This window comes from Sorex araneus, chromosome 6 (genome assembly GCF_027595985.1).
Source record: "Sorex araneus isolate mSorAra2 chromosome 6, mSorAra2.pri, whole genome shotgun sequence".
Classification (NCBI taxonomy): Eukaryota; Metazoa; Chordata; class Mammalia; order Eulipotyphla; family Soricidae; genus Sorex; species Sorex araneus.
The window spans coordinates 47617794-47644601 of record NC_073307.1 but is presented as its reverse complement, the minus strand read 5'-3'; the positions used below and the strand labels follow the sequence as shown (position 1 = coordinate 47644601).

General features: G+C 60.6%; 1 protein-coding gene across 3 annotated transcripts in view; it reads left to right on the top strand.

Annotated features, from left to right (window-relative positions):
* PDGFRB (platelet derived growth factor receptor beta) overlaps nt 1-26808 on the top strand; it is a 69030-nt gene that overhangs the window by 33765 nt on the left and 8457 nt on the right. For 2 of the 3 annotated variants that reach the window (XM_055141371.1, XM_055141369.1), the window contains exons 2-14: nt 13684-13729; nt 14302-14622; nt 16496-16765; nt 17370-17497; nt 17617-17791; nt 18271-18463; nt 18935-19050; nt 20218-20341; nt 20673-20884; nt 22721-22815; nt 23546-23678; nt 24026-24130; nt 24315-24425. In XM_055141371.1, the coding sequence (XP_054997346.1) occupies nt 13690-13729; nt 14302-14622; nt 16496-16765; nt 17370-17497; nt 17617-17791; nt 18271-18463; nt 18935-19050; nt 20218-20341; nt 20673-20884; nt 22721-22815; nt 23546-23678; nt 24026-24130; nt 24315-24425 (2023 nt within the window). In that variant the 5' untranslated portion in view covers nt 13684-13689. Of the gene's footprint in view, nt 1-4856; nt 4971-13683; nt 13730-14301; nt 14623-16495; nt 16766-17369; nt 17498-17616; nt 17792-18270; nt 18464-18934; nt 19051-20217; nt 20342-20672; nt 20885-22720; nt 22816-23545; nt 23679-24025; nt 24131-24314; nt 24426-26808 lie in introns of all 3 variants that reach the window. The other variant, XM_055141370.1, reaches the window with a different exon arrangement.

Sequence of the window (26808 nt, the reverse complement as noted above, 5' to 3'; positions counted from 1 at the left end):
TCACCCTACTCCGCTTCCTCCAAGGAGCCCTCCTGGTTACTTCATCTTGCGTGTGCTTGCCCTGCCCTAGTACTGGAGCCTGTATCTGGGTCCTCTCTTCCTGTGAGTGTTCTCTTTGTCCCCTCGGGCTCCAGGCCTCTCCCTGTCCGGGCCGTTCCCCGGGTCTCCCGCCAGGTAGGCGGTGGGGCTGAGGACAAGCTGGGGAAGGCCAGGAGGCCCTCCACGGAGAGTGTAAGAGCAACACCCAGGCCTGCCACCGCCCAGAACATGCCTGGCAGCCGGGAGCACCCTCTTATCAAGTCACGCGCCCTCTGGGCACTCAGCCGGCACGCGACCAGGAATGTGTGGCCACCACAAGTGCTGACTCTGCCCTTGGCGTGGGGCCGGCAGCACCCCCCCCCATGCCAGTCCCACCGCAGGTCCTCATCAAATGCATTGTTGTTACCCATTTTGCAGATGAGTAAATGGGGGGCTTGGCGAGACTGAGTGACTTTCCCAGGACCACTCGGCAGAGAGGGAGGAGTCTCCATCTCTGAGTCCTTGTGCCCGCTCAGGGCCCTCAGTGCGGGAAACCTTCAGCTCAGGACTGCCCCGTGGGAGTAAGGCGCCGGACCCTCCCCTGTGCGGGGGGTGTGGGCACAGGGCTGTGGGTGACTGTGGGGCCACCAGAGCTCAGGATTCCAGAGTTCTCGGGCCCCTCCTTTCTGGGGAGCCTGTGCATCGGAGCGTGGACACCACGGAATGGGGGTCCACGGCCACACGTGCTCGCCTGGTTTGGTTCCAGTGTTGCATGTTATCACCCTGTTTCCAGCCATGCCCGGTGAAGCTCAGGGCTTGCCCCTGACTCTGTGCTCGCTCAGGGATCTCTCCTGGTGGTGCTCGGGGGACCCCTGGGGATGTACTTTAGTTTGGCGTCACTCACACTGGCCGAGTGGCCTGGGCTAGCACTCAGGGCCCCTTGGTGGCCACGGTGAAGTGATAGGAGCGGTCAGGCGCCCAGCTCTGGGCTAGGCCGGGTGCTGTTAACCGAGACCGTTGTTACTCTCCCTGCCTCCCGCACGGAGCAACTTTGCCGTGAACTCGGTCTGCAATCTTCAGAGGCCAAGCCACGAGGCCGGAGCCCTAGTACAGCGGGTCAGGCGCTTGCCTTGCATGCGGCCAACCCAGGTTTTATCTCCTTGGTATGGGCCCGGGCCCCATGAGGAGTCATCTCTGAGCACAGAGCCAGGAGTAAGTCCTGAGTACCACCACTAGGTGTGACCCTCCTGGGCCAACGCCACGGTAGGCAGATGCTGCCCGTGTCGAAAGGAGTCCAGGCCTGGGCGGTCTTTGGGTCTGGAGGAGGCATTTGGGGTGGTTTGCTCAGAATGGGTTGTTGAGTGTTGGGGGGAGGGAGGAAGGAATGACAATGACCCTTGACACCTGGAATGTATCCCCATTAGAATCTCAAGACTAAAGACTCTTATGGGGGTGGGGGGCGGAGATCTTCCCCCACTCCTTTGCCCAGTCCAGCCTGGGCAGCGGTGAGGAGAGATGAGGGTCCCTCCCCCAGGTCTGAGCTTGCTTCGTTTCAGCAAACCACCAGGCCCAGTGCTCTCTGAGCACTTCCGGAGAGCAGTGCCTCCAGGCCCGCAAGCTCACCGCTTAGCCCTCAGTCGAGAACAGGCAGGTCTGCAGCGAGAACTTTATAAATATTTGCTAAACTAATTTAATCATCACAACAAGTTTGAGAACAGATATAAACACTCTCTCCTTTATGGACGAGGAAATGACCAGAGAGGTGAAGTCAGTTGCCCAAAGTCCCAGAGCAGGGGTGGGGAGCTATAATTCACCCCTTGCATTTCCTGCTCCAGAGAGCTCAGGGGGTCCTGCGATCACTCGGGGTGGGGGTGCCGGGGTTTAGCCTCAGCTCTGAGCATTCTCGGTTGTGGTATGTGAAGGGTGGCCCGGAGCCCGTGCTGTGTGACGCCGAAGGAGCCAGTCCTTCGAGCCTCGGTCTTTTCCCCCTCAGCAAACCCGAATGATTGAACCATACGAGCTCCAAGTTGCTCCCGGCCCTCAAACAAGCCCAGATTCCAAGCCTGGATTGGCAGCCACACAAGCCCTGTTGTGTACTCAGCGATCATGCATATTTAACTTCACAATGAAAGGGTTTTTCTTGCCCGTTCCCACACGTTATGGGGGGTGTGGGGAGGTCAGAATCGATGACCGCTAAAGGAAGACTTCGACCTGAAGAATGTGGAGCGTTCTGGCCATCGGCCTGTCAGTGCCCTCTGGCTTCTGGGTACGAGGGCTGCCTCTTCCTGCACCCACGCGCCCGTCCAGCTCCATTTTCCCGGGGATGGAGGCCAGGTCTAGTGCCCGTTAGACGTGGAGGTGGACACTGGCCTCTCAGGCCCCTCCTGATGGGCCTGACTTCCTCTCGCCATTGCCGACGGGTGCTGAGTCGGGCACACAGGTGGGGCGGGGGAGGGAGGCAGTGATACCCCAATTCTGGGAGACTCTCTCGCTGCCATGCACACTCGTTCCTTCCAGCGTGGAATGTCTCTATCCTGACTGACACTCCAAGGCCCCAGCACCCCAGCACCCCACCCAGATGCTCTCTGGGCGTCCCCCCCACCCCCAAACTCAGAGCTCTAGCTGAAACATCAAAGCATATTCCTCTCGAAGCCCTAATGCCCCATCTTCTCCTCCCTCCAAGCAAGGCTATTTGATGTCTCAGGTTCCGAAGCCTTTCATCTGCCCGAGGGGCTGGCACCCCCACCCTGTGATGGAGAGTGAGGTCCCCTGAGGGACGGGGCCACAGCAGCTCTGAAGGGCAGAGATGAGGATGATTTTTTTTTTTTTTTTTTTTTTGCTTTTTGGGTCACACCCGGCGATGCACAGGGGTCACTCCTGGTTCTACACTCAGGAATTACTCCTGGCGGTGCTCAGGGGACCATATGGGATGCTGGGATTCGAACCTGGGTCGGCCGCGTGCAAGGCAAACGCCCTACCCACTGTGCTATCGCTCCATCCCCGAGGATGACTTTTGAAGGGAGTTGGTCCAGCCTCCACGGAGTGTGGGTGTGAGTCTGGGGTGCAGAAAGGGAGCAGAAGGCGGCTGGTTCAGGCCAGCACTAAGTGCAGGTGCAGCCCACAGACCTGGTTCGTCCGGGCTGGCTTCACTGTCCACATGCATGTCCCCAAGGCTCAGCCCCCATCCTCTCTGGGGTGAGGCCACGGGGAAGTTTGGGCTGAAGCATTACCCTCATCTGGGCTAGGAAGCCCCTGGACAGTGTTATGTACCAGGAAACCGTGGTCAGGACCCTTCTTCATTGTTTTCCTTTATTTTAAATTTTTAATTGGATATCCGTGAGATAGACCATTACAAAGCTGTTCTTAATTGGGTTTCAGTCATACAATGAGCCAGCACCCATCCCTCCACCAGTGCACATTTCCACACCAATGTCCCCTGTTTCCTTACCACCATCCCCCAACCCCTAACCCCCACACCCAGCCTCCCTCTATGGGAGGCATTTTCCTTCTTGCTCGCTCTCTCTCCTTTTCCTTTTGTGCATTATGGTTTGCAATACAGGTGCCAAGAGGCTATGGTGTTTGTTCAGGGCATTTGGTATTTTTATCTGGACGATAAGGCTGGAGTAGATTTTTAACTGGGTGGCAGCTTTGGGGTGTGGATGTGACTGCCGAGGCTTCGAGAAGTACAGGGAGGTAGGGGGAGGTAGCCCATCCAACCCCTGAGAAAGCCTGGAGATTCAGTCACAAAACCCGCACACTCAAATTTTCAGCAGATTATATCTTTGGTGAGGTCCGTCCTGAGGTGGTGGAGTCAGGCCGGGGGTATGGCAATGATTTTGGATTGTGGAGGCAAGTGGCTGCCTGGGGCTCTGCTTGGGCGGGCCCCTGGCCAACCTGCCCCCCTCCAATTTACCCCCGTCTGTTATGCCATGTGTGGATCTGGGATTAACTGCAGCTTTCGATCTCTTTTGAGATTTATTTATGGGATTCTGGCCCTTCTTCATTGTGACCACAATTTCTTTTTGCAGATAGTGTGAGACTGGCCCAGGGGCAGTTGTACGGGCTTACTGTATTTGTGGTCTTATCAACTCCTAGGCTGGTCCTATCTACTGATTGGTGAAAATAGACAAATATTTGCACACAAAGATGCCACAACAGATTAGTGGAGGATGGATGATGAATAGATGGATGGATGAATGGATGGATGGATGGGTGGATGGATGAATGGATGTAACGAATGAATGGATGCTTAGGTAGATGATTTGATGAATAGATGAGTGGATGGATAAATGGATGGGTAGATGATTTTATGAATGGATGGTGGATGAAATTATAGATGAATGGATGGATGGGTTGGTGCATTGGTGGATGGATGTGTGGATGAGTGGATGGATGGATGTGGATGAATGGATGGATGGGTAGGTGGATGAATTGATAGATAGATGGGTGGATGGATGGTGGGGGGGTTTGTGGGGGGATGGGTAGATGGATGGATAGATAGCTAGATGAGTGGATGGATGGATGAATGGGTGGGTAGACAAATGAATGCATGGATGGAACAATGGATTAAAAGACAATGGAGGGGCTAGAGAAATAGCACAGCGGGTAGGGAATTTGCCTTGCAAACGCGGCCGACCCAGGTTCAAATCCCAGCATCCCATATGGTCCCCTGAGCACCGCCAGGAGTAATTCTTAAGTGCATAAGCCAGGAATAACCCCTGTGCATCACTGGATGTGACCCAAAAAGAAAAAAAATGAATGGACAGACAGATGGGTGGACAGATAGACTGTTTTCATTAGAAAGCAAAAATAATGTCCCCTGCATTTACCTTTTGCAGTCCTAGAGGCCCTGCATGAAGACCCTGATCTTGAAGTTCCTGATAAGTTTTTAACAAGTGGCCCTGGCTTTCATTTTGCGCTCAGACCCACAACTGTGTAGCTAGTCCTGCCAGGTGAGTCAGTCTGGGTTTGAGGCTTCTTCTCCCTGAAACTGTCCTCTAGCCCAGCGTCTCTCAACTGGGGCTGTATGGGTCCACTGAGGGTATTCAGGAGCCAGAGATGAACACCGTGCAGTGGCAGGGGACAGACTAGAGAAGCAGCTGGCAGGACAGGGGTCTGGGACGGAAGTACCATCAGAAGTGGCTATCACTGGGGACAGGGTCAAAAGCAACAATCTTGTCCATGTCGGCCTCCTGACATGTCCAGCACAAGCCCAACCAATAGCCTCATAGCCCAAAACCTTCCTGAAGTGAGGGCTGTGCTTTTTCCCTGCTGAAGGGACCTGGTCTCTGGCTGCCCGGATCTCCCCCTGCTCTTCCTCCTCAAAGCCTTGTGCTCTCCACTCCCTAAGCCTCACACGAGTCTTTGAGAAGCCCCATCCCTGGCACTGACCACCAAATAGCCCAACTCACCTGGGACATAGAGCTCCAACATAACTGTAGAAGTTACACTTTCCCGAGCTCCTCAGAGACGTTGGCCCTGTCGCACTTTCCAGCCGTGGAGGTTAGACTCGGTTCCGGGGGTCAGAGCCCAGAACTGGGACCTCAGGCCCCAGAAAGTGGGGTCAGGCTGGACTCGGGCCCCAGCTGGCTCCGTGTTGCTGCCCATGGAGCGTGAACGCAGCCTGCCGGCTCCAGGGTCCCGTGTCTCTTCTGCCCCCTCCCCAGCCTGTTCCCCCAGCCCCTGCCTGGCGTACTGGAGTTATGAGGGATATAAGTGACAGCGATGACATCCAAGTTAGTAGGGGGCAGCTGAGCACGGAAGAGCCAACGCAACACAGCCATCGTGCATGTTTCTCATGCACCCACTGTGATCCTGATCCCATTCCAGAAACACAGAGTTATTGGGCTGGAGCGATAGCCTTGCATGCGGCCCATCCGGGTTCAATCCCTGGCATCCCATATGGTCCCCCTGGGCACTGCTAGGAGTAATTCCTGAGTACAGAGCCAGGAATAACCCCTGAGCATCGCTGGGTGTGACCCAAAAGGCTGAGAGAGAGAGAGAGAGAGAGAGAGAGAGAGAGAGAGAGAGAGAGAGAGAGAGAGAGAGAGAGAGAGAGAGAGAGAGAGAGAGAGAGAGAGAGAGAGAGAGAAATCTTCTAAACCACAAATGCAGAAGAATCCTGGTTGGCAGACCAGACCTGCAGCTCGTGATCTGGACTGACCGGCGGGAGAGTCCTGGTTCGGCCTCTGAGTCCCCAAGGAGGCTGGGCAGGACATCCCACACCCCAAGTCTGCTGACCGGTAACAGTTCCCAGATGCCTGGGGACTGCCGCCATGTCCCGTTCCTCTAACACCCCCCCCACCCCCAGAGCTCAGCTCATACTTGGTCACATGCACTCCCGGCCACAGCAGGCTCCCTCCCCCCCGACCCGAGTGACTCAGTGGGAACGTGACCCCCTCCGTGTGCCAGGTTCTGCTACAAGGCTCAGGCTTGCCATCAGCCTCTCGGGGGGACCTTAACAACTAAATGACAATCCCTGACTTACAGAAGGGAAACTGAGGTCCAGGAGCTGTAAGCCAGCAAACGGGAGAGTTGGAGGTGGTGAGGGAAGACGCGCAAGAGAGCAAACGCTGAGAAAGCAGCAAATGGGAAGCGGGCCTTGACTCTCCTTGGGCCTCCACAGTGCTCCGAGGGGGGTCCTGATGCTCCTGGGTGGCAGCAGTGGATGGCAGGTGCTCTGCAAGTTAGCCAGCCCTGCCGGACTTGCAGGCCCAGGCTGCTGCAGGTGGGCAGAGCTGGTGGGTCTGCGGGAAGGGCCGGCCTCCCTGCCCCTGCCGCCTTGGCTCTGAGAACCCATTCTGTGTGGCCCCCGCCTGGCCCCGGGCTGAAGCCCCGGCTGGCAGCAGCACCGGGAACAGAAGGTTTGCTTGTCTGCGCCTGCTGGACGCCCATCCCCAGCCGCAGCCTCGGACCCCGCTCGGGGGGGCCCCTTTGGCTGCCAGGGCCTGGCGCTGTTAGTTGCCATGGCACCAGTGAGAGATGAAACTCTGGGGGCGGGGAGGGTGGTCAGGGAGGGGGGAGGGGAGGCCTCTGTGACCAGGGTGCCGGGGCCCTGAGCCCAGCTCACTGCCCAGCTGACTGCCTAGACGTCCCCTCAGAGCCCGGCAGCCCCCGGCAGATCTCTGCAGGGCCCCTCTCTTCTGGGGGTGCTCCGGCCCCTCGGGGTGGGGGGTGGGGTGCTGCAGAGAAGTCTCCAGAAGCTTCTTAGTCCTACCCTGGGCAGGGCAGGTCTGGGGGTGAGGCAGGGCACTCGGTCCAGTGGGTAGGGGACTGTCCAGGCACAGCAGGGACCCTGTGGCCCGTGTGATCCAGCCAGTGTGACGCAGGCCCCCTTGGGGCGTAGTTTTCCTCTCTGTGCAGTGGGGATGTGCCAGCTGCCCTCGCCTGGTGCCCGGCCGACCCATTGAACAGAGTCCCTGGCCGCAGACATCCAGAGCTCTTGCGTACTGGGCTCTGATGGCGGAGGGCTTCAGGTGAAAGATGGGAGAAGGCTGGGGTGGGTGTGCTTGGGGGAAGGGCCAACAGGTGGAGACAGAGGCCGACTGCACCCCGCCCAAGGGAACTTTGCTTACGGCCTAGCCTCTGCCGTGCCGAGCTGTCCCAGAATGGAACGGGCAGTGGGTGTGTGGGTGTGTCGTTGAGAGACCATCAGGGAAGGTGAGCAACTCTGCAGGGTAGATGGGGGAGGTGAGGACAGGGGGTCTTTGTGGCCCCTGGCACTGAGATGGCGCACGTCCCCTGGGGTCTGTAAGACTGAGAGGATGATCAGACTGGGGTGAGAGACCAGGCAGGAGCCTGGTGGGGTTCGTGTGGGATGGGGACAGGGGTCAGAGCGGCCATTGGGGGCCGTCAGGGGGCATCTGCTCAGGATGACCCTTTTCCTCCTGCCTCGATTTCCCTGTCTGTGAAATGGGCGAACAAGGCTGCGGGCAGATCTCTGGCAAGGCGGGCTGGGCCCAGGCAGCAGGTAATCGCACGGGAGTGTAGGACAGTCGCTTGCTCTTCTCCAGGCCTTCCAAGTCCCTGCTGCAGGACCGGGTGGGACCCAGGGGACTCCGGCAGGGGCAGAGTGAGACCACGTGGCCTTGGGGAGCTGTGGGAGGTGTGCAGAGGCTGGAGGCACCTGCCAGGGCCGTCCAGAAGTAGACAGCAGGCGGCGGCGGTCTCCGTCTCCCTCCTCCCTCTCCCTCCCCTGCTTCTCCTAGCCCCCACCTGTGTGGGGACACAGTGCCTGCCCAGGAACCCAGGCCGAGGCGCTGGGCTCCCCTCCCCGGGCACACGCTGTGGGTGAGGGGCGTGCTGCCAGAAGGGGCGCCGGCAGCGGCACCGACCCTTTATCAGCCCGGCCCCCAGCCAGCCAGATGTTTCATCTTCTCCCGGACTTCCAGAAAATAGGACATTCCTTTCCACTGTGTCCCGGGGAGGCTCCTGGGGAGCAGAGCACAGAGCCACTACCCCTGTGTGGCCGGGGAGGGGGCGGTGGGGACCACCCAGGTGCCAAGGAAAGGGTCCTGGGGCTGCAGAGGAGGACAGGAAGTGAGGAGTGCCTGGGGGTGATGCCTGTTCTGAGAAGCAGGGCGGGGTCAGAGCGACATTGACAGAACCAGCCGTGCCACCCGCGTCCTTGGCTTTCCCCATCAAGTCAAACCCTTCAAGCCCATACCTCAACCCCAGCCTCCTCGGCTTCTGCCTCGACTTCTGGGGCCGTGGCCTGGGGAAAGCCCTGGGCTCAGGAAGCACTGGGGCTGGACAGGGCTGTTCAGAGAGAGGGCAGTGGCCTGGGGCGAGGGGAGGCACAGAGGGAGGAGGAGGGGGAGGGGGAGACCCCTGCAGGGGGAGGTGCTGAGTCTTCCCCCCCCCCCCCGAGACTGAAGTGGGGTAGGGAATTCTGGGGAGCAGGTGGGAGCCCCAGGGCTCCACCCCTCTTGGGTTTCTACCCCCTGCCCATAACTGCCCTCACCTAACAGACTCTGTTGTTTCCCCCCCACCCCCCAGCACCCAGAATGGGGTTCCCACGAGCACACTTCCAGAGAGATGGCACCCAGTCTCAGCCTGCCTTCCTGGCCCCCTTGCAGACAGCCCCGCACCCACTGTGACCGCCTCTTGCCCCCACGCACTCCGACCTCTCAGAGCTGAGCCGTGACCCCCTGCCAGGGCCCGCCCCACCTCCCCACCCCCAGCTCAGCAGGGCTGCCTTCCACAGCAGGGGGGCAGGGGGCAGGGGTCCTGGAGTCTGCAGCTCAGCCTTGCCCCCTTGGGTGCTCATGGGGAAACTGAGGCTCCCAGAAGGACAGGACTGCATTCCTGGGCATGCCCCCCCACCAACAGGCCGACCCCCTCCAGGTCTGAGTGGAGGGGGTGGGGATGGGTACCCCTTCCCTCAGGGGTCCCTGCCCGCCGGGGGCGAAGCTGAGAAGAGAGCTGAGATGAAAGGACTGTCTGAGGAGGGGAGCCTGGCAGGGACCCTGTGGGATTGACCCTGGCCTTTCTTGGAGCCTCGGTTTCTCCACCTGCTGGGCAGGGTGGGTGAGGACAGGCCTTGGAGCCCCTGGTCCCCGAGGGCCTTGGAGCGCTGACATTCCAGGGCTCTAACTCTGTAGCCCCGAGTGCAGGCCTCCTCCTCTCTCTGGCATCTCGTTTATTCAGAGCATCCCTGGCCTGAGCCCAGAAACTGCCAGGCACCCCTTCCTCCCCGCAGCAGCCCCCTCCCTCCCCACCCCCCTGCCTTTTCTTCCTGGCCTGGCCCCTTCTGCACCCCAGCCCGCCTTGCCTCGTTCTCACCTCAGAAAGCAGCTCTACTGGGCTGCAAGGGCATCCCCGCCCCCGGCCCCTGCTGTTCCAAGCCGGAGCAGGCTGGGCACTCACTTATGATAGAGTCCCTGGGCCTCCCAGACCTGCCCGTCCTGGGCTGATCTCGCACTCATTCCCCTCTGTTCCCACTGCCGGTTCCCCATCCAGCAGAGGTGCGGAGGGCGAGGAGTCTGAGCTGGGAGAGCATCGCCTAGGCTCAATTTCTTCTTCTTGTTTGTTTGTGTTTGGGGACCAGACCTGACTGATGGTGCTCAGGGCTTACTCCTGGCTCTGCACTCAGGGGACCACAGGGCCCCCGGGGATGGAACCCGGGTCAGCCGTGTGCAAGGCCAACGCCCTCCCCGCTGTACCATCACTTCAGCCCCTGCAGGCTCAATCTGCTCTGTGTTCCTAGGCTAGTTCCTTTAATGGCCCTGCCTCAGTTTCCCCATCTCAAAGGGCTTTTATTACTTTTCTTCTTGTGTCTTGGGTCACACCCAAGGATGCTCCCCAGAGGTGGTGCTTGCGGGACCATAAGGAACATGGGGAATCGAACCCAGGTGCTTGCAAGGCAAACGCCCTCCCCGCTGTACTATTGCTCCAGCCCTGACAAGGTGGGGATTTTTGATCACTGCCAGCCCAGTGGAGTTGACGGGGGAGCCCAGGTGTGGCTGGGCCGTGGCTGCTCTGCTCTCACAGGTTCGGGGCCGGGTGGGCTCCGCGCATGCGCAGTTTCGTCTGGGCCAGCTCCACGTGGGAAGGACTGGCCGTGCGGCATGGTCCTGGGCGTGTGGGCGAGCCGTGTGCATGTGTGTGTGCGTGTGGAGTCGAACACACGTGGCGGGGCTGCGAGGGGCCGGGGGTCCCCGAGGGCTGTGTGGGCCGCGTGGGAATCGGCGCGGGGGCAGGAGCGTGCGCGGAGACAGACGCGGGCCCCCGCCCCCGCTGGCAGCCCTGCCGGCCTGTGTCGTGGGAGCCGCGGGACCCCGCGGGGGGGGGGGGAGGGAGGGGGGCCGCTGCTGGCGGATGTGGCCAAGATGGACTGGATTTATTTAGATTACGGCTGTGGGAAAGGGCTGGAGGCGCCCATGTGTGCAGGGGGGCGACTGGGCTCGGAGGGTGACTCCGCTCTGCTCTAGCCCCACCTTCGCAGGGCTCCATCTGGCCCCGGGGGGGACCGCCGCCCCCTCTCTGTTCCTGGTGTCCCCCTCCCAGCTAGGAGGCTATGTGGGAAGGGGTGCCAGGTCCCTGGGGGCGCCGCCCTGTGCTGTCAGAGATAAGGACCCCCGAACCTGGCGCCTGTCTGTGCTCTGGGAACATCATAGGACGTCCCTGAGGGAGTCAGGGAGGCATGTCTGGGGGCCTGAGCCCTGCTCTGACCCTCTCACCCCTGCACACCGTCTGTCCCTGCCTCCTCCCTGACTTCTGCATCCCGGAAAGGAGCCAGGAAATCACCTAAGGCAGAATAGGAGCTGGGGGGTGGGGGTGTGTGCGGGAGACTGGAAGATCGTGCAGGGGTCCAGGGCCTTGCGTGCAGTTCACCCGGGTTCAACCCTTGACACCTATCTCGTCCCCTGAGCCAGGCCTGAGCCCCGAGCACCAGCGGTGTGACTCTCAGGGACGGGAAGGACCATGGCCCACGGTGTGCACGGTGTGTGTGGGGCTGCTCGGGGGTTCCTTCTGCTCCTTCTCACCAGCACCTCCTCCCCAAGCCCATCAACCCCCCCAGAGACCTCCAGCTGGGGACCTTCTCTCCGGCCACCGACCGTCTCTTGCAGGGTCCCTGCCGCTGGACGCACGAGACTGTGGGTGGACACCCAGGACCCCGTGTGCATGCTCAGGGCGAGCTCAGGCTCTCCGGGGGCCCTTCAGCGGGTCAGTGGGAGCGAGGCTGGGTTTCTGCCCTCTGGACTTCCCCCAGCGGCCCAGCAGGGAACCCAGCAGGACAGGAGCCAGACAGGGGGCCCGGCCCACAGCGGTCAGCCTTCCAGAGCCAGGCCGACCTGGGCCCAGTGACCTCCCTCGGCAGCCAAGGGCTGAATTCCTCCCTTAGAATAATAAACAGTGTGGCTGGCCGGTGGCCCCTCCCCCAGCCCGGCTGCTAATGATTTTCTTTGGCTGAGCTCTCGGGCAGGAAGGGGGGCAGAGGGGTACCCACTGAGGGGCAGCAAGGCCTCTGTGGGGCTGCTGGCTCCACCGTGGTGCTGCTCCCCGCGGGTGGGGGAGGCCTGGCCTCCAGCTGCAAGGGTGGGCTGGGAGGGATGGCGTGGGGGGCGCTGCCTGAGCTGCAGGACAGAAAGGAAGGCAGTGGGAGAAACGGGGAAGGGGAGACATCGCTCAGAGCGTGGCCCCGGAGGGTGGTGGGCGGCGCACAGCGGGGTCCCACCTGGTGCTGCACTGTCTCTGCAGGGGCAGAACCGTGGCTCCTGGCCTGGCTGGGGATGAGAAGGGGTGGGCTGGGTGGGGTGCGGACAGCCCCACGGTCACGTGGTCACTCCCCGCATTTCTTGCCCTGGGACCCTCCCACTCCCTGCCATCTGCTGCTTCCCTACTGCTGCGGACCCCGCAAGCCGGGGTGGAGCCAAGGGAGGCGGAGCAGAGGCCCATCCATCACGCCGCCCCTGGCCCCGCTGTCTGCGCTCAGTCCGTCTGTCAGTCTCTTACTAGCGCCCAGCTTCGCTCTGGTTTGTGGGCGGGGGAGGAGGGGTCGGGGCAGCTCTAGCTGTGCTCAAGGGCGACCCCTGGTGGTCTCCAGGGGCCAGCTGCAGGGCGGGCGATTTGGACTGAGGTGTGAGGGCATGTCTTCTTGGTCTCTCCATGTTCGTCTCTGCATCCCTCCATCCCCATCTCTCTCTCCTCTCTTTCTCCCTCTCTCTCTTGCTCTCACTCCCTCTCTCTCTCCCGCTCTCCCTCCCTCTCTCTCTTTCTCCCTCCCTCTCTCTCTCTCTCCCTCCCTCTCTCTCTCTCTCTCTCTCTCTCGCTCTCCCTCCCTCTCTCTCTTTCTCCCTCCCTCTCTCTCTCCCTCTCTCTCTCCCGCTCTCCCTCCCTCTCTCTCTTTCTCCCTCCCTCTCTCTCTCCCACTCTCCCTCCCTCCCTCTCTCTCTTTCTCCCTCTCTCTCTCTCCCACTCTCCCTCCCTCTTTCTCTCTCTCCCACTCCCCCTCCCTCTCTCTTTCTTTCTCCCTCCCTCTCCGGCTCTCTCCTGCTTTCCCTCTCTCTCTCTGTCTCTCTCTGTCTCTTTCTCTTCCTCTCTCTCTCTCTCCCTCTCTCTCTCCTGCTTTCCCCCCCCCTCTGTCTCTCTCTGTCTCTCTGTCTCTCTGTCTCTCTCTCTCCTGTCTCTCCCTCTCTCTCTATCTCTCGGAAAAGCTGTCCTGGGTTGGTCAAACATTTCTCTCTCTCTCTCTCAGCCTCAGTTTCACCATCTGGGCACTGTGGGTAGGGCGGAGCCAGTGCGCTCCAAGGGGCTCCGAGTGGGCCCCCACATTCCATAGCCTTGCCTCCCCCACTTCCCTTCCCACAGCCGCCTCCGTTTCCTGTTGAGCCCCTGGAGCTGTGGGGCTTCTCGGGGTCCCGGCTTGCCCCCTCCTCCCCCCGGGGCCTTTCATCACACTTGCCCAAATATTTGTCCTGGCAAAGAGGAGTGTTGGGACTGTCACCCAGGGGACAGGCCGCCGGGGCCGCGCTGCCCCTGACCCATCTCCCACAGCCCAGACAGAGACAGGGTGGGGGTGGGGGGTGCTCATCCTGGCCGCAGGCAGAGCTAAATGGGGCCTTGAGGCTGAGCCGGAGACAGGGGCCCGTGGTGTGGGTGGGGGGCTGGACGGCCTGCGCCACCCCTGCCCAGCCGGGCCCTAACTGCCATGTAACCCTGCAGGACACCATGCGGCCCCCGAGTCCCAGGCCAGCTCCTGTCCTCCCAGGTAAGTAAACTGGGGACAGGGTAGGGGACCACTGCTGGTCTCCTGAGCCTGAGCATGTGCAGAGGCTCAGGGGGGCCTGGCCAGTGTGAGCGTGTCAGGGCCCTCACCAGTGTCCCCCCATCTCCCCTTTGTACCTGTGTGGCTGCAGGCTGCGGCTCACCCCAGATGACCTACCCCGGGGCGGGGGGCTCCTTAGGTTCAAAGGGGGTGGGGTGAGTGGCTTTCAGGTGCTCGGGAGGAAATGCCCAGGGCTAGGGCCCAATCATCTGTCCCCCTCCCAGCCCTGGTCCCCTGCAGCCCCTGGCCCCTGGCCTCTCTCCTGCCCCCGATCTGGGCCCTGGGAAGTCATGCAGGAACCCGAGGCCCGGGAATTGCTTCCCGAGGATTTCCTGCACTCCCGAGAGAGTGTGCCGGAGGCCGCCGAGGGGCTCCGAGGCAGGGGCAGGTCCCATGGCTGCTCGCAGCCAGGGGCCCCAGGCTGTGTTCTCAGGGTGGGGGCGGCCCCCCAGCTGCAGGGAGAGCCCCCCCCCCCCGCCTCGGGTGCTGATGCCGGGACTTCCTCTCCCACCCAGGCCCGGTGCTGCTGCTGCTCCTGCTGCTGCTGCCGGCGCCGGCCGCCTCCAGCCTGCTCGTCAGCCCCCCGGGACCAGAGCTCGTCCTCAACTTCTCCAGCACCCTGGTCCTGACCTGCGTGGGGTCGGCCCCCGTGGTGTGGGAACGGATGTCCCAAGTGCCGCAGCAGGAAACGGCCCAGACCCAGAATGCCACCTTCTCCAGCCGGCTGACGCTGGCCAACGTCACCGGGCTGGACACGGGAGAATACTTCTGCGTCTCCAGGGGCCCCGGGGGGCCAGAGTCGGGGGAGCGCACGCGGCTCTACATCTTCGTGCCAGGTGTGGGCCCCGCTCCTCGGCCCTGCAGGGCTGCTCCAGGCCCCAGCGTCTGCTCTGCAGGGGCCCTCTTCCCCCCCCCACCCCCGTGCCCACTCTGGGAACCCCGCTGCTGCCCACAGCTGCCCTCTGCCGACGCTCGGTGCCTGCCCCCATGGTCCCTATCTCAGAGATGAGGTTCTGTGCCTCGTCTCTCAGCGTCCGAGGCTAGAAGGGACCTCAGGGACCCCTCCTCTCTGTCTGACAGGAGGCGCCCCCTGACCCTCATTCTCTCCTTTGAAATATCACTCTATCACTGTCATCCCGTTGCTCATCGATTTTGCTCAAGCGGGCACCAGTAACATCTCCATTGTGAGACTTGTTACTGTTTTTGGCATATCGAATACGCCACGGGTAGCTTGCCAGGCTCTGCCGTGCGGGCGAGATACTCTTGGTAGCTTGCCAGGCTCTCCAAGAGGGGCGGAGGAATTGAACCCAGGTTGGCTGCGTGCAAGGCAAACACCCTACCCACTGTGCTATCGCTCCAGCCACTTTGAAATATGTTTTATTTATTTATTTTTTTTTTAATTTTAATTTTTTTAATTGAATCACCGTATCACTGTATCACTGTCATCCCGTTGTTTAATTGAATCACCGTGTTTAATTGAAACAACATAGTTACAAAGTTGTTCATGATCTCATATTGTTCATGGATTATTTTTATCTTCTTGTTATTTATATTTTATCTTATTGGGTTACTTTTATCTCTCACTCTCCTTTTTTTTTTTTATTTTTTGCTTTTTGGGTCACCCCCAGCAATATACTCAGGGGTCACTCTGGCTCTGCACTCAGGAATTACTCTGGGCGATGTTCAGGGGACCATATGGGATGCAGACGTGTGCAAAGCAAATGCCTTAACCACTGTGCTATTGCTCCAGCTCCCTTAACTTTTATCTTAATGGTGATAAAATAGACATAGAAACTTTTTTTAAAAAGTGATTTTGCCTACTAATGTTGTTTTTTTCTGATATAACTTTCTACTGTTTCTCTTCTTTCCTGTACACTCTTTATTTTTATTATTTACTTATTTATTTATTTATTTAATTGAATCCATGTGAGATACATAGTTACAAAGCTGTTCATGATTGGGTTTCAGTCATACACTGTTCCAATACCCATCCCTTCACCAGTGCATATATCCCACCACCAATGTCCCCCGTTTTCCTCCCACGCTCCCCCATGTCCCCCCCACCAGCCTGTCTCTATGGCAGGCACTTTTCTTTTCTCTCTTTCTCTCTTTCCCTCTGGGCATTATGGCTTGCGATACAGGGACTGAAAGTTCCTTTACCTCCTTTCAGCACTCAGTTCTTGCCCGGAGTGATCATTTCCAACTATCATTGTCATAGTGGTCCCTTCTCTATCCTAGCTGCCCTCTGCCCCCACACACTTAGGGCAAGCTTCCAATTGTGAACCAGTCCTCCTGGCCCTAGTTTTTATTATTGTCCTCGGGTATTAGTCTCATATTATGTTTGTTTGTTTTATGTCCCCAAAATGAGTGCGATCTTTCCCTGTCTGTCCCTTTCTTCCTGACTTATTTCACGCAGCCTGATACTCTCCATGTTCATCTATTTATATGCAAATTTCATGACATCATTTTTTTTCCTGATGGCTGCGTAGTATTCCATGGTGTTAGATATACTGTAGTTTTTTTTTCTTTTTTATCCACTCTCTGTTCTCGGGCACTCGGGTTGTTTCCAGATTCTGACTATTGTGCACAGTGCTGCAATGAGCAGAGCCGTGCAGATGGCTTTTCTGCTGTGTGTTTTGGGGCCTCGGGGGTATATTCCCAGAAGGGGTATTGCTGACCCGACTCCTCTCCTGACCCCGCCTCCCGCAGACCCCACCGTGGGCTTCCTCCCCGCCACCGCCGAGGAGCTCTTCATCTTCCTCACGGAAGTGACGGAGAACACCACCATCCCGTGCCGGGTGACGGACCCCACGCTGGTAGTGACGCTGCACGAGAAGAAAGTGGACGTGCCGCTGCCTGTCCCTTACGACCACCAACGCGGCTTCACCGGCAGCTTCGAGGACAAGAGCTACATCTGCAAGACGACCATCGGCGACAAGGAGGTGGACTCGGAGCCGTACTATGTCTACAGCCTCCAGGGTGAGCCGCGCCCTGGGCTGGTGGTTCAAAGAGGCCGGCATGCCCCCTCCCCACACCCGCAGCCTTTCTGGTCTGCAAAGTTTGCAAGGTCAGATTCCCCTGGGCAGGGAGAGAGAGGCACGCTATGGGGGCGAGGGCTGGGGCTGGAGAATTGGGTGGCGTTTGCCCACACCGCCTGGAACCTAAGTGGCGCAGCGGGGCTGTCTAACTGGCGGGCACACCTGGGCTGGCTGGATTTGTCACCTGCTCTGAGTGACTCTGCAGATGGCACTTGAACCCTCTGAGTCTGCGTCTTCCTCTGTCACCTGGAGATAGTCACTGTCCACTTCACAGCAGTGTTGGGAAGATGTAATACACCAAAGGCAATAGATCCCTTCTTTCCCGAGTGGACACAATAGATTTCTCCCGTCCTTCGACGCCAGGGGAGAGGAGATGTTTCTCCTGTGGTGTTTACTACTGAAACCCATTCTCTAGAGCACAGTCTTTGGCACGAAGTAGCTATTTAGCCACGTTTCGATGAATGAATCAATCTTCCACATGAGTGACCCCTAGGCAGGTAGCTGGCAGGCAGGTCTCTGACTCGGCACCACCGTCTTGCCCCCAGTGTCGTCCATCAACGTGTCCGTGAATGCCGTGCAGACCGTGGTCCGCCAGGGTGAGAACATCACCATCATGTGCATTGTGACGGGGAATGAGGTGGTCAACTTTGAGTGGACATATCCCCGTCTGGAGGTAATGCTGACCCAGAAAGTGTGGGGAAGGCTTAGACGGGGAATGGTGGTGGTGGTAGGGGGGGAGCATTGCAATTTAGGATAGACTTACCTGGGGTCTTGCCTGGCCTGTCCCTGCAGAGTGGGCGGGTGGTGGAGCCAGTGACCGACTTCCTCTTCAACACGCCCTCCCACATCCGCTCCATCCTCAACATCCCCAACGCCGAGCTGGAGGACTCGGGGACCTACATCTGCAACGTGTCTGAGAGCGTGAACGACCACAGGGATGAGAAGGATGTCAATATCACCGTGGTGGGTAAGTGCCCCAGACACCCCCAGAGCTGGGGTCCCCGTCCGCCATGCTTCCGGGGTGCTGCACCTGCACAGGTGCCAATCAGAACCCCAGGGCCAACCCCCAAGCCAACACCATTCCCAACCTCAAACCCCCAGCTAGCCCCTAATCCCAGCACCAGCCCCTCATTGTGGGCTGCTAACCTGTCCACTGCCTCGTGATCCGCAATGAGAGCTTCAAGTCCAAGCCCACTGTCCGCCATAGACCCTGCCCGCTGCCCCCTCAGCGGTACCTCTGCTCCAGTCCCAGCCAGAAGTCAACTCAGAGAAGCGCATCCCTGGTTCATTCGGGTTGGTAGTGGGCGGAAGTGGGGTTCCTAGAACCTCCGGCCCCCGCCCTACTCCAGGCCCACCCCCCACCCTGGACCTCACCTCTCCCCCGAGGTGCTGCCCCATTTGTGGCTGGTCAATTCCCTCCCGCTGATGACCGCCCCTTCCTTGCAGAGAGCGGCTACGTGCGGCTGCTGCAGGAGCTGGACACTGTACAATTCGCCGAGCTGCATCGCAGCCGGAGCCTGCAGGTGGTCTTCGAGTCCTACCCACCGCCCACCGTGGTGTGGTTCAAGGACAACCGCACCCTGGGTGACTCCAGCGCCGGCGAGTTCGCCCTGTCCACACGCAATGTGTCTGAGACCCGGTGAGTGTCACTCAGGGCCACTGGACACACCTAGGTCTGCCGCTCCTGAGAGCGACTGTGTGCCAGCACCCTGCCATGCCCAGGGAGTGCCCGCCCCACCCTCGCCCCCCACACAGCTGACTTTGATCTGTCTTAGGGGTCCTGAGTGGGGCACATTCTGGTCACTGGGGAGCCCAGACTCTCAGTTGTCCTTGTAGTGGGTGGGGCCAGCCGGGGTGGGCTGGGGGGAGGGGCAGGGAGGTCCAGGCTGCCGGGAGAGTAGGGATTAAAGCTGTGTCCACCCTTCTGAGATGTGCAAGGGGAGGGACGTGATCCCCGTTGCCTGTTGGGGGACTCAGGAGACGGGGTGCCAAGACCTGGCCTGGTCTGACTTTGGAAGCCCCTTCCCCTCCCAGGACCTGCTTTTCTGCCTGGCCGGGAGGGGCGGGGAGGGCGTACCATTGGGGTGACCTCTCCTGACCTGCTCCCCAGGTACGTGTCAGAACTGACCCTGGTGCGGGTGAAGGTGGCCGAGGCTGGCCGCTACACCATGCGGGCCTTCCACGAGGATGCAGAGGCCCAGCTGTCCTTTCAGCTGCAGGTGAACGGTGAGGACCCCCTCCCCCTGAGACCCTCCTCCTCCCACCTCACACCTGTCCCGAGGGGGCAGACTCTGCCTCTTGAGCTCTCAGTTTTCCCAGCTCTGCAAAGAAGCCTGCAGGCCGGACTGATGTTTCTTTCTTTCTTTTTTTTTTCTTTTTCTTTTTTTGCTTTTTGGGTCACACCCGGTGATGCACAGGAGTTACTCTTGGCTCATGCAGTCAGGAATTATTCCTGGCTCAGGGGACCCTATGGGATGCCCATAGGGGATGCTGGGAATTGAACCCGGGTCAGCCGCATGCAAGGCAAATGCCCTACCCGCTGTGCTACCGCTCCAGCCCCTGGACTGATGTTTCTATGAACCGTGGGGCATCCATGTACCGGCCATATGGTGACCCGAGTCTCTCTCTTCTCACGCTGGCTTCTGAGCGGCTGCTCCTTGGGTAGCTCCTGAGCACCGCCCTCTGCCTGTGCCTGGGGGGAGAGCAAAACCCGGCTGGTTCCCAGCGGGAGGGATGGAGGCACGGGAAAGCCAAGCGCGGAGCACTGGGTGGGTGGGTGTGTTGAGGGTGGGGGTGGGGGGGCAGCACAGTCCCAGTTCCAAGCCGCACCATTGGGTGTTTTCATGGAGAGGCGTTTACAGGAAGACGTGAGGAAGGTGAAGACATGGGCCAGGCAGCTCTTTGGGGAAGGGTCACGCCAGGGAGTGCAGACGAGCCCCACAGCAGGGTCGAGGGCCATGGGCAGTGGTGGGCACTGGGGACCTGGGCACAGCAGGCAGGCAGCCCCGGATGGGCCGGCCATAGAGCCCCCTGGGGACCCTGGTGGAGATTTGGGCTTTGAGGGTGACTGAGATCAAGGATTCTGAGCAGAGGAATGACACGATAATGGCTAATGTTTTCCCGATTGACATTCTAAAAATACATTTATTTTTAAACGGAATGTAACCTCCTCCGGGTCCTGGATGGAAAGTCCACGTCACGTGCTCTGAAGACAAAGCGTCCAGCAGAGGCGACAGTCAGGCTCTGCTGGGAGGGGGAGGGGGACCAGCAGGCCCCCTGGGGCTGCCCTTTGAAGTGCTCAGAAGGGCCTTTCAGGTTCACCTGCAGCCCGCCCCGCCCTGACCTTCCCCTGACTCTCTGACCTGGCCGCCCTCCCTGCCGCACCCCCTGCAGTGCCTGTGCGAGTGCTGGAGCTGAGTGAGAGTCACCCGGCCAGCGGGGAGCAGACGGTGCGCTGCCGTGGCCGCGGCATGCCCCAGCCGCAGCTGACCTGGTCTACCTGCAGCGACCTCAAGAGGTGAGCCGACGGGGAGGAAACCGGCCCGTGCGCCCTTCCTCTGCGCTGCGCGGCCCATCTTCTAGAACCTGGCTCTTGGGAGCAGGCGGTGGCCCTCCCTCTGCTCCCCAGGGGCCCTGACCCGGAGGATTCCACCAGTTTAGGGTGGGAGCGCCCCCTGCTGGCCAGGGATGAGCCGGCAGGAGCAACCCGCTCAGAAGCTGTTCCTTCTAGGACTCCCCGGCGCCCCACCTGCACCCCCTGAGGCTTCCTGCCCTGGGCCCCAGTTTTCCCACCCGTAAAAAGGGAGGAAGTGGAAGCTGACGGGCCGGGCTGCCCCCTCTGCCGGCAGGTGTCCGCGCGAGCTGCCGCCCACGCTGCTGGCCAACCTTTCCGAGGCCGAGAGCCAGCTGGAGACGAACGTGACGTTCCAGGCGGAGGAGAAGGAGTTCGAGGTGGTGAGCACGCTGCGCCTGGCCCGCGTGGACCGGCCGCTGGCCGTGCGCTGCACGCTGCGCAACCTGCTGGGCCAGGACATGCAGGAGGTCACGGTGGTGCCGCACGGTGAGTCTTCCGGCTGCCGCGGCCCTCCCCTCCCGGTCCACGGGGGCAGCGGGAGCCACAGCCGGCCGTGCTCAGGGGCTGCTCCTGGCTCTGTGCTCAGACATCACTCCTGGTGGGTTCTGGGCACTGTATGGGACGCCAAGGCTTGAGCCTGGGTCTGCTGTGTGCCAGGGAGAAAGCTAGAACGCGTGTCTGTGAGCACACAGCCTGCTTGGCTGGTCTGTCAGTCCTCCCGGTTCACACACCACGTCCAGCAGCGCACCCCACCCCCAGACATGCATGTAAGCCCATGCAGCTGCTACGCACCTGTGCAGACACGGGGCAGGTTCACGGCCTTGCTGCCGCCCGTGTGGGGTATAACCCCTCAACATCCACTGCCGCGCCGCGCACACCCGCCCACAGAACTCATGCATGGGCAAAAATGATCACTTTTTAATTTTGATTTGCTTGGGAGCCTGATCTGGCCATACTCGGGGCTTGTTCCTGGCTCTGCACTCTGGCATCACTCCTGGAGGTGCTCTGGGGCCACGTGTGGTGTCCAGGACATGAGCCTGGCTCAGCTGCATGCAGGGCAAGCACCCTGCCCACTGGACTGTCTCTTGGGCCGCGCCTGCAGAATTCTTGTCCAGATTACCACCAGTGCCAGCATGATTTTGCTCCCTGCCACCCCCAGGTGGCATGCTTAAGCCCATTCTCATATGTCTTCTCCCCTAACGGTCAGTTCTCCCTGAGGCAGTGAGAGGGCAGAGGCCCAGCCCAGCCCTCTGCTTGTGCCACAGCCCAGAGAAGTGGGCCAGGAACTGGGCAACCTCTCCCCGGGAATCAGCACGATGGGGGTCAGCCTGGAGGGAAGAGTGGCTCTGCAGTCTAGCTGTAGGATTTAGACAACTATTCTTTTTTTTCTTCTTTTTTGGGTCACACCCAGCATTGCACAGGGGTTAACTCCTGGCTCATGCACTCAGGAATTACTTCTGGTGGTGCTCGGGGGACCATATGGGATGCTGGGAATTGAACCCAGGTCAGCCACATGCAAGGCAAATGCCCTACTGGCTGTACTATTGCTTCAGCCCCTAGATAAATATTCTTGAAAGAAAGAAAACTTGGTGCCAAAACATTTGTGGTCACTAGCCGCATGCCTGGCATGTTCCAGCCAGAGCCCAGGGCCTGTGCACGGGCCCAGATGCAGAGCAGGCTGGATAAAGGACTTCCGTCTGGAGTGGGGGGATCAGGTGCCAGGTGTGGGTGCAGAGCAGGGCTGGAAGGTAAAAGGGCAGGGCTGTGGGGGCTTTCGTGTGCCCTGTGCATGCTCGGGGCAGGCCCTGGGCTGGCACACGCAGGTATCTCTGTGCACTGAGAGCTGCATAGCTTGGCTCCCCACCCTCCAACCCCCTGCCACCCAAACCTGCAAATCAGCGTGCTGCCCAGGCACTCCTCGGTTCCAGCTTGAGGAATGCATCTCTCTGCCATGTCTCCCCAGGCCCTTCTGGGCGCTCAGGCCCAGGATGGAGAAGGGGTGGGCTTTGCGTGGTCAGAGGGGCTCCAGTCCGGGGCACTCCATCAGGCAGAGCCCGAGAGGGCCCCGTGGGGTGGTGAGGGCAGGGGAGAGGCTGGGCTGCTGTGGCCAGAGTCTCTCTGGGGCACAGCTGTGCTCACAGCAGGCGCATTCCCCCAGGACTGGGCATAAGCAGACGCAGAGCAAGCTGGGGTCATTCCTGGGGTGGGGGGAGCACAGGTCTTGGTGGGAGAGGCTGAGGGTGGCAGCCTGGGCTCTGTCCTGCCGGAGGAGGGGTCTGTGCCGCGTCTGCCCGGCCCGTCAGCGCTCGTCTCTGCCCGCAGCTCTGCCCTTCAAGGTGGTGGTGATCTCCGCCATCCTGGCCTTGGTGGTCCTCACGGTCGTCTCCCTCATCATCCTCATCATGCTCTGGCAGAAGGTGAGTGCCCCTGCCTTCCGGCCTCCTCCCCCCGTGGCCCATTATCTTCTGGTGCCCCGGACACAGCCCGTCAGCGTAGTGCCCCTGGCAGACGTGGGGGCAGGGAGGGAGGCCCCAGAGGCGGAGGGTCCCCAGGGCCCCCTGCCTCTCCGCCTGCCTCAGCCTGCTCCGGTCTCAGCCTGCCCGTCCCAACCCTGGACCTCACGTGGACATGGAAGTGGGATATGCTCCCGACTCCCAGGGCTGTGCCCGCATGCACCGTGCCTGCATTCGCATGCACGCGGTGGTTTGCACGCTGCTCTGAGATGTCACCATCCTCTCTGATGCCCACACTTGAGGATTCCTGAGTTAGCACTGCCCAGCCCGCACCCGATTCTCTCACTGCAGAGCCTCATCCATGCGATTCCAAATGCCCCGATTTGCACGTCCAGAGGGGGGAGAGCTTTCTGATGGGCGCTCAGGTGCATGGAGCTGCAGCAGATGCAGCCCTGGGGCAGCCCCTGGGCACTTGACTTTCTGGGGCTCCTGCTCGGCTGCCCTGTGTGCAGAACTGCTGGGACGCTGTTGGGGGCTTCTGAGAGCTGCCCCTCCCTGCGAGGCATCAGACACTCACATACACCACAGCTCCTCCCGGGGCCTCCTGCCCTGGCTGTCCCATAAGGGCTGGACCGAGGAGCTGAGGCTCAGAGCCCCTCTGAGGGTCCCTCTGCGCTGGGTCTGGGCCCCACAGAAGCCGCGCTACGAGATCCGCTGGAAGGTGATTGAGTCCGTGAGCTCCGACGGCCATGAGTACATCTACGTGGACCCCATGCAGCTGCCTTACGACTCAACCTGGGAGCTGCCGAGGGACCAGCTCGTGCTGGGTGAGGCCGGTGGGGGCCTCTGGGGGTGGGCAGGCGGGAAGACCCTGAGGTCTGGCCCCAGCCTTGCCATCATCAGTTCTGAGACCAGGGGCCTTGTCTGGCCCTCAGTCTCCTCCTCTGTGCCGTGGGGACCGGGGGTCACCCAGCACCAAGGTCCCATATCTGGGGACCGGAGAGGGAGGGAGGGAGGGGGGCAGGCTGTGCTGGGTGCGATGGGGGCCCCCGCAGGGACAGCGAGGCCCTGAGGTAGGGCTGGCCGGCTGAGAACAGTCCCACAGGACAGGGAAGGCGCCCCCTGGGCGGCATGGTGGCCTGGGGAGGCCAGGAACTGAGGGGTCTTTCCACAGGACGCACCCTGGGCTCTGGCGCCTTCGGGCAGGTGGTGGAGGCCACGGCTCATGGCCTGAGCCACTCGCAGGCCACCATGAAAGTGGCCGTCAAGATGCTGAAATGTAAGTCCAGGAGCCACCCCCAGCACGGGCCCCTCCGACCCCAGAGGGCCCCTCCTGGGCTCTGGGGGCTGCAGGCCTTCAGGCTGCCATCCTGGGGTGGCTGTCCCTCCGGTTGGGGGTGTCTGGCTGGGCTCTGGCGGGGCCTCGGGCCCGAGAGCCGGCTCTGAGGCTCTCCCCCCCGCAGCCACCGCGCGCAGCAGCGAGAAGCAGGCGCTGATGTCGGAGCTGAAGATCATGAGCCACCTGGGGCCGCACCTGAACGTGGTCAACCTGCTGGGCGCCTGCACCAAAGGAGGTAGCCAGCCCTGCCGGGAGTGCGGGTGGGGGCCGCCCTACCTGTAGACACCTGCCCCTCCCGCCCCCACCCTGCAGTAACCTGTCCCCTCCCAACCCACCCTATAGTCACCTGCTCTTCTCCAGTCCCCACCCTGTAGTCACCTGCCCCCTCCCGCCCCCACCCTGCAGACACCTGCTCCTCCCACCCCTACCCTGCAGACACCTGCCCTCTACTGTCCTCACCTTGCAGACACCTGCTCCTCCCACCCCCACCCTGCAGACACCAGCCCTCTACTGTCCTCACCCTGCAGACACCTGCTCCTCCCACCCCCACTCTGCAGACATCTACCCTCTCCTATCCCCACCCTGCAGACATCTACCCCTCCCACCCCCAGATATCTTTCCCTTTCTGCCTCCACCCTGCACCTATCCCCTCCAGACCTACCCTGCAGACTCCTGCCCCCACCCTGCAGACACCTGTCCCCTCCCACCCCACCCTGCAGTCACCTGCCCCGTCCCACCCCCACTCTGCAGTCACCTGCCCCCTCCCACCCTCACTCTGCAGACACCTACCCTCCCCTGTCCCCACCCTGCAGACACCTGCCCCCTCCCACCCCCGCTCAGCAGTCACCTGCCCCCTCCCACCCCCACCCTGCAGTCACCTGCCCCCTCCCACCCCCACTCTGCAGACACCTACCCTCTCCTGTCCCCACCCTGCAGTCACCTGCCCCCTCAGACACCTGCCCCCTTTCATCTCACCCTGCAGACACCTACCTCTTGCACCCCCAGGTATCTTTTTCTTTCTGCCTCCACCCTGCACCTATTCCCTCCAGACCCACCCTGCAGACACCTATCCCCTCCCACCTCCACCCCCAGACACCTGTCTCTTCCTACACCCCCCCCAGACATCCACCCCTTCCCATCCTCACCCCTTCTTCGCTTTTCCTTTGTCCTCTCCTTAGTTCATGCACAATATAAACCTCCCCCCTCCCCCTTCCCACTTCCCTCCCCTTCCCAGTCCCAGGTACGCAGGGCATTTGCAAACTCAGGAAATCAAATCCCTTCATTCTCACCCAGTCTCACATGTTCCAAACCAAGGTCCTCTTTGATACAGAGGCTCACGACACACTTTAAAACCAGCTCATAGGACCCCAGGAGGCCTCCTTACACCCCTGGCCGCCCCCCACAACCCGGGCACTGCTGTCATTCTGGCCAGAGTGGCCCCAGCATGGTGCTTGTTTGAAGCTCTGTGACACAATCCGTGACAAGTTAGGGCCTTCGTTGCCATTTATAGCTGGGATTGTGCGATTTGGGAATTTCTTCAGAATTTTGCAACAGCAACGAAACAAAATACAGAAGTGTGTACGTCGCTGAGCCCATTTGTGGCCATGGCCAACCCCCAGTTTGAAACATCTGTGCTCCCTCTTTCCCGCCACGGCTTCAAGCCAGCACTGATGGATTTCAACAGGCACCCTAGGAAGCAGCTGTTTGTGTGCATTGATTTGGGGGCCCCACGGCCAGCAGAGCTCCGGGGTTACTCCTGCCGGGGTGGGAATGAACCTGGGGCTCCTGCTTGCAAATGCAGCCTGGCCAGCACGGCCCAGCCCCCCGGCCATTCCTTTCCTGTATACCGGCTCCCCAGATAAGCACTGATTTGCAAACCTCACATGACGTCCAGTGCCATGTGGTGGCACATCTGTGCCCGTGTGGTACACCTGTGCCTGTGGTACACCTGTGCCCGAGGTACACCTGTGCCCGTGTGGTACACCTGTGCCCGAGGTACACCTGTGTCCATGTGGTACACCTGTGTCCGTGTGGTACACCTGTGCCCGAGGTACACCTGTGTCCATGTGGTACACCTGTGTCCGTGTGGTACATCTGTGCCTGTGGTACACCTGTGCCCGAGGTACACCTGTGCCCGTGTGGTACACCTGTGCCCGTGGTACACCTGTGCCCATGTGGTACACCTGTGTCCGTGTGGTACACCTGTGCCCATGTGGTACACCTGTGCCCATGTGGTACACCTGTGTCCGTGTGGTACACCTGTGCCCATGTGGTACACCTGTGCCCGTGGTACACCTGTGCCCATGTGGTACACCTGTGTCCGTGTGGTACACCTGTGCCCGAGGTACACCTGTGCCCATGTGGTACACCTGTGCCCGTGGTACACCTGTGCCTGTGTGGTACACCTGTGTCCGTGTGGTACACCTGTGCCTGTGGTACACCTGTGCCCGAGGTACACCTGTGTCCGTGTGGTACACCTGTGCCCGTGGTACACCTGTGCCCGAGGTACACCTGTGCCCGTGTGGTACACCTGTGCCCGAGGTACACCTGTGCCCGTGTGGTTCACCTGTGCCCGAGGTACACCTGTGCCCGAGGTACACCTGTGCCCGAGGTACACC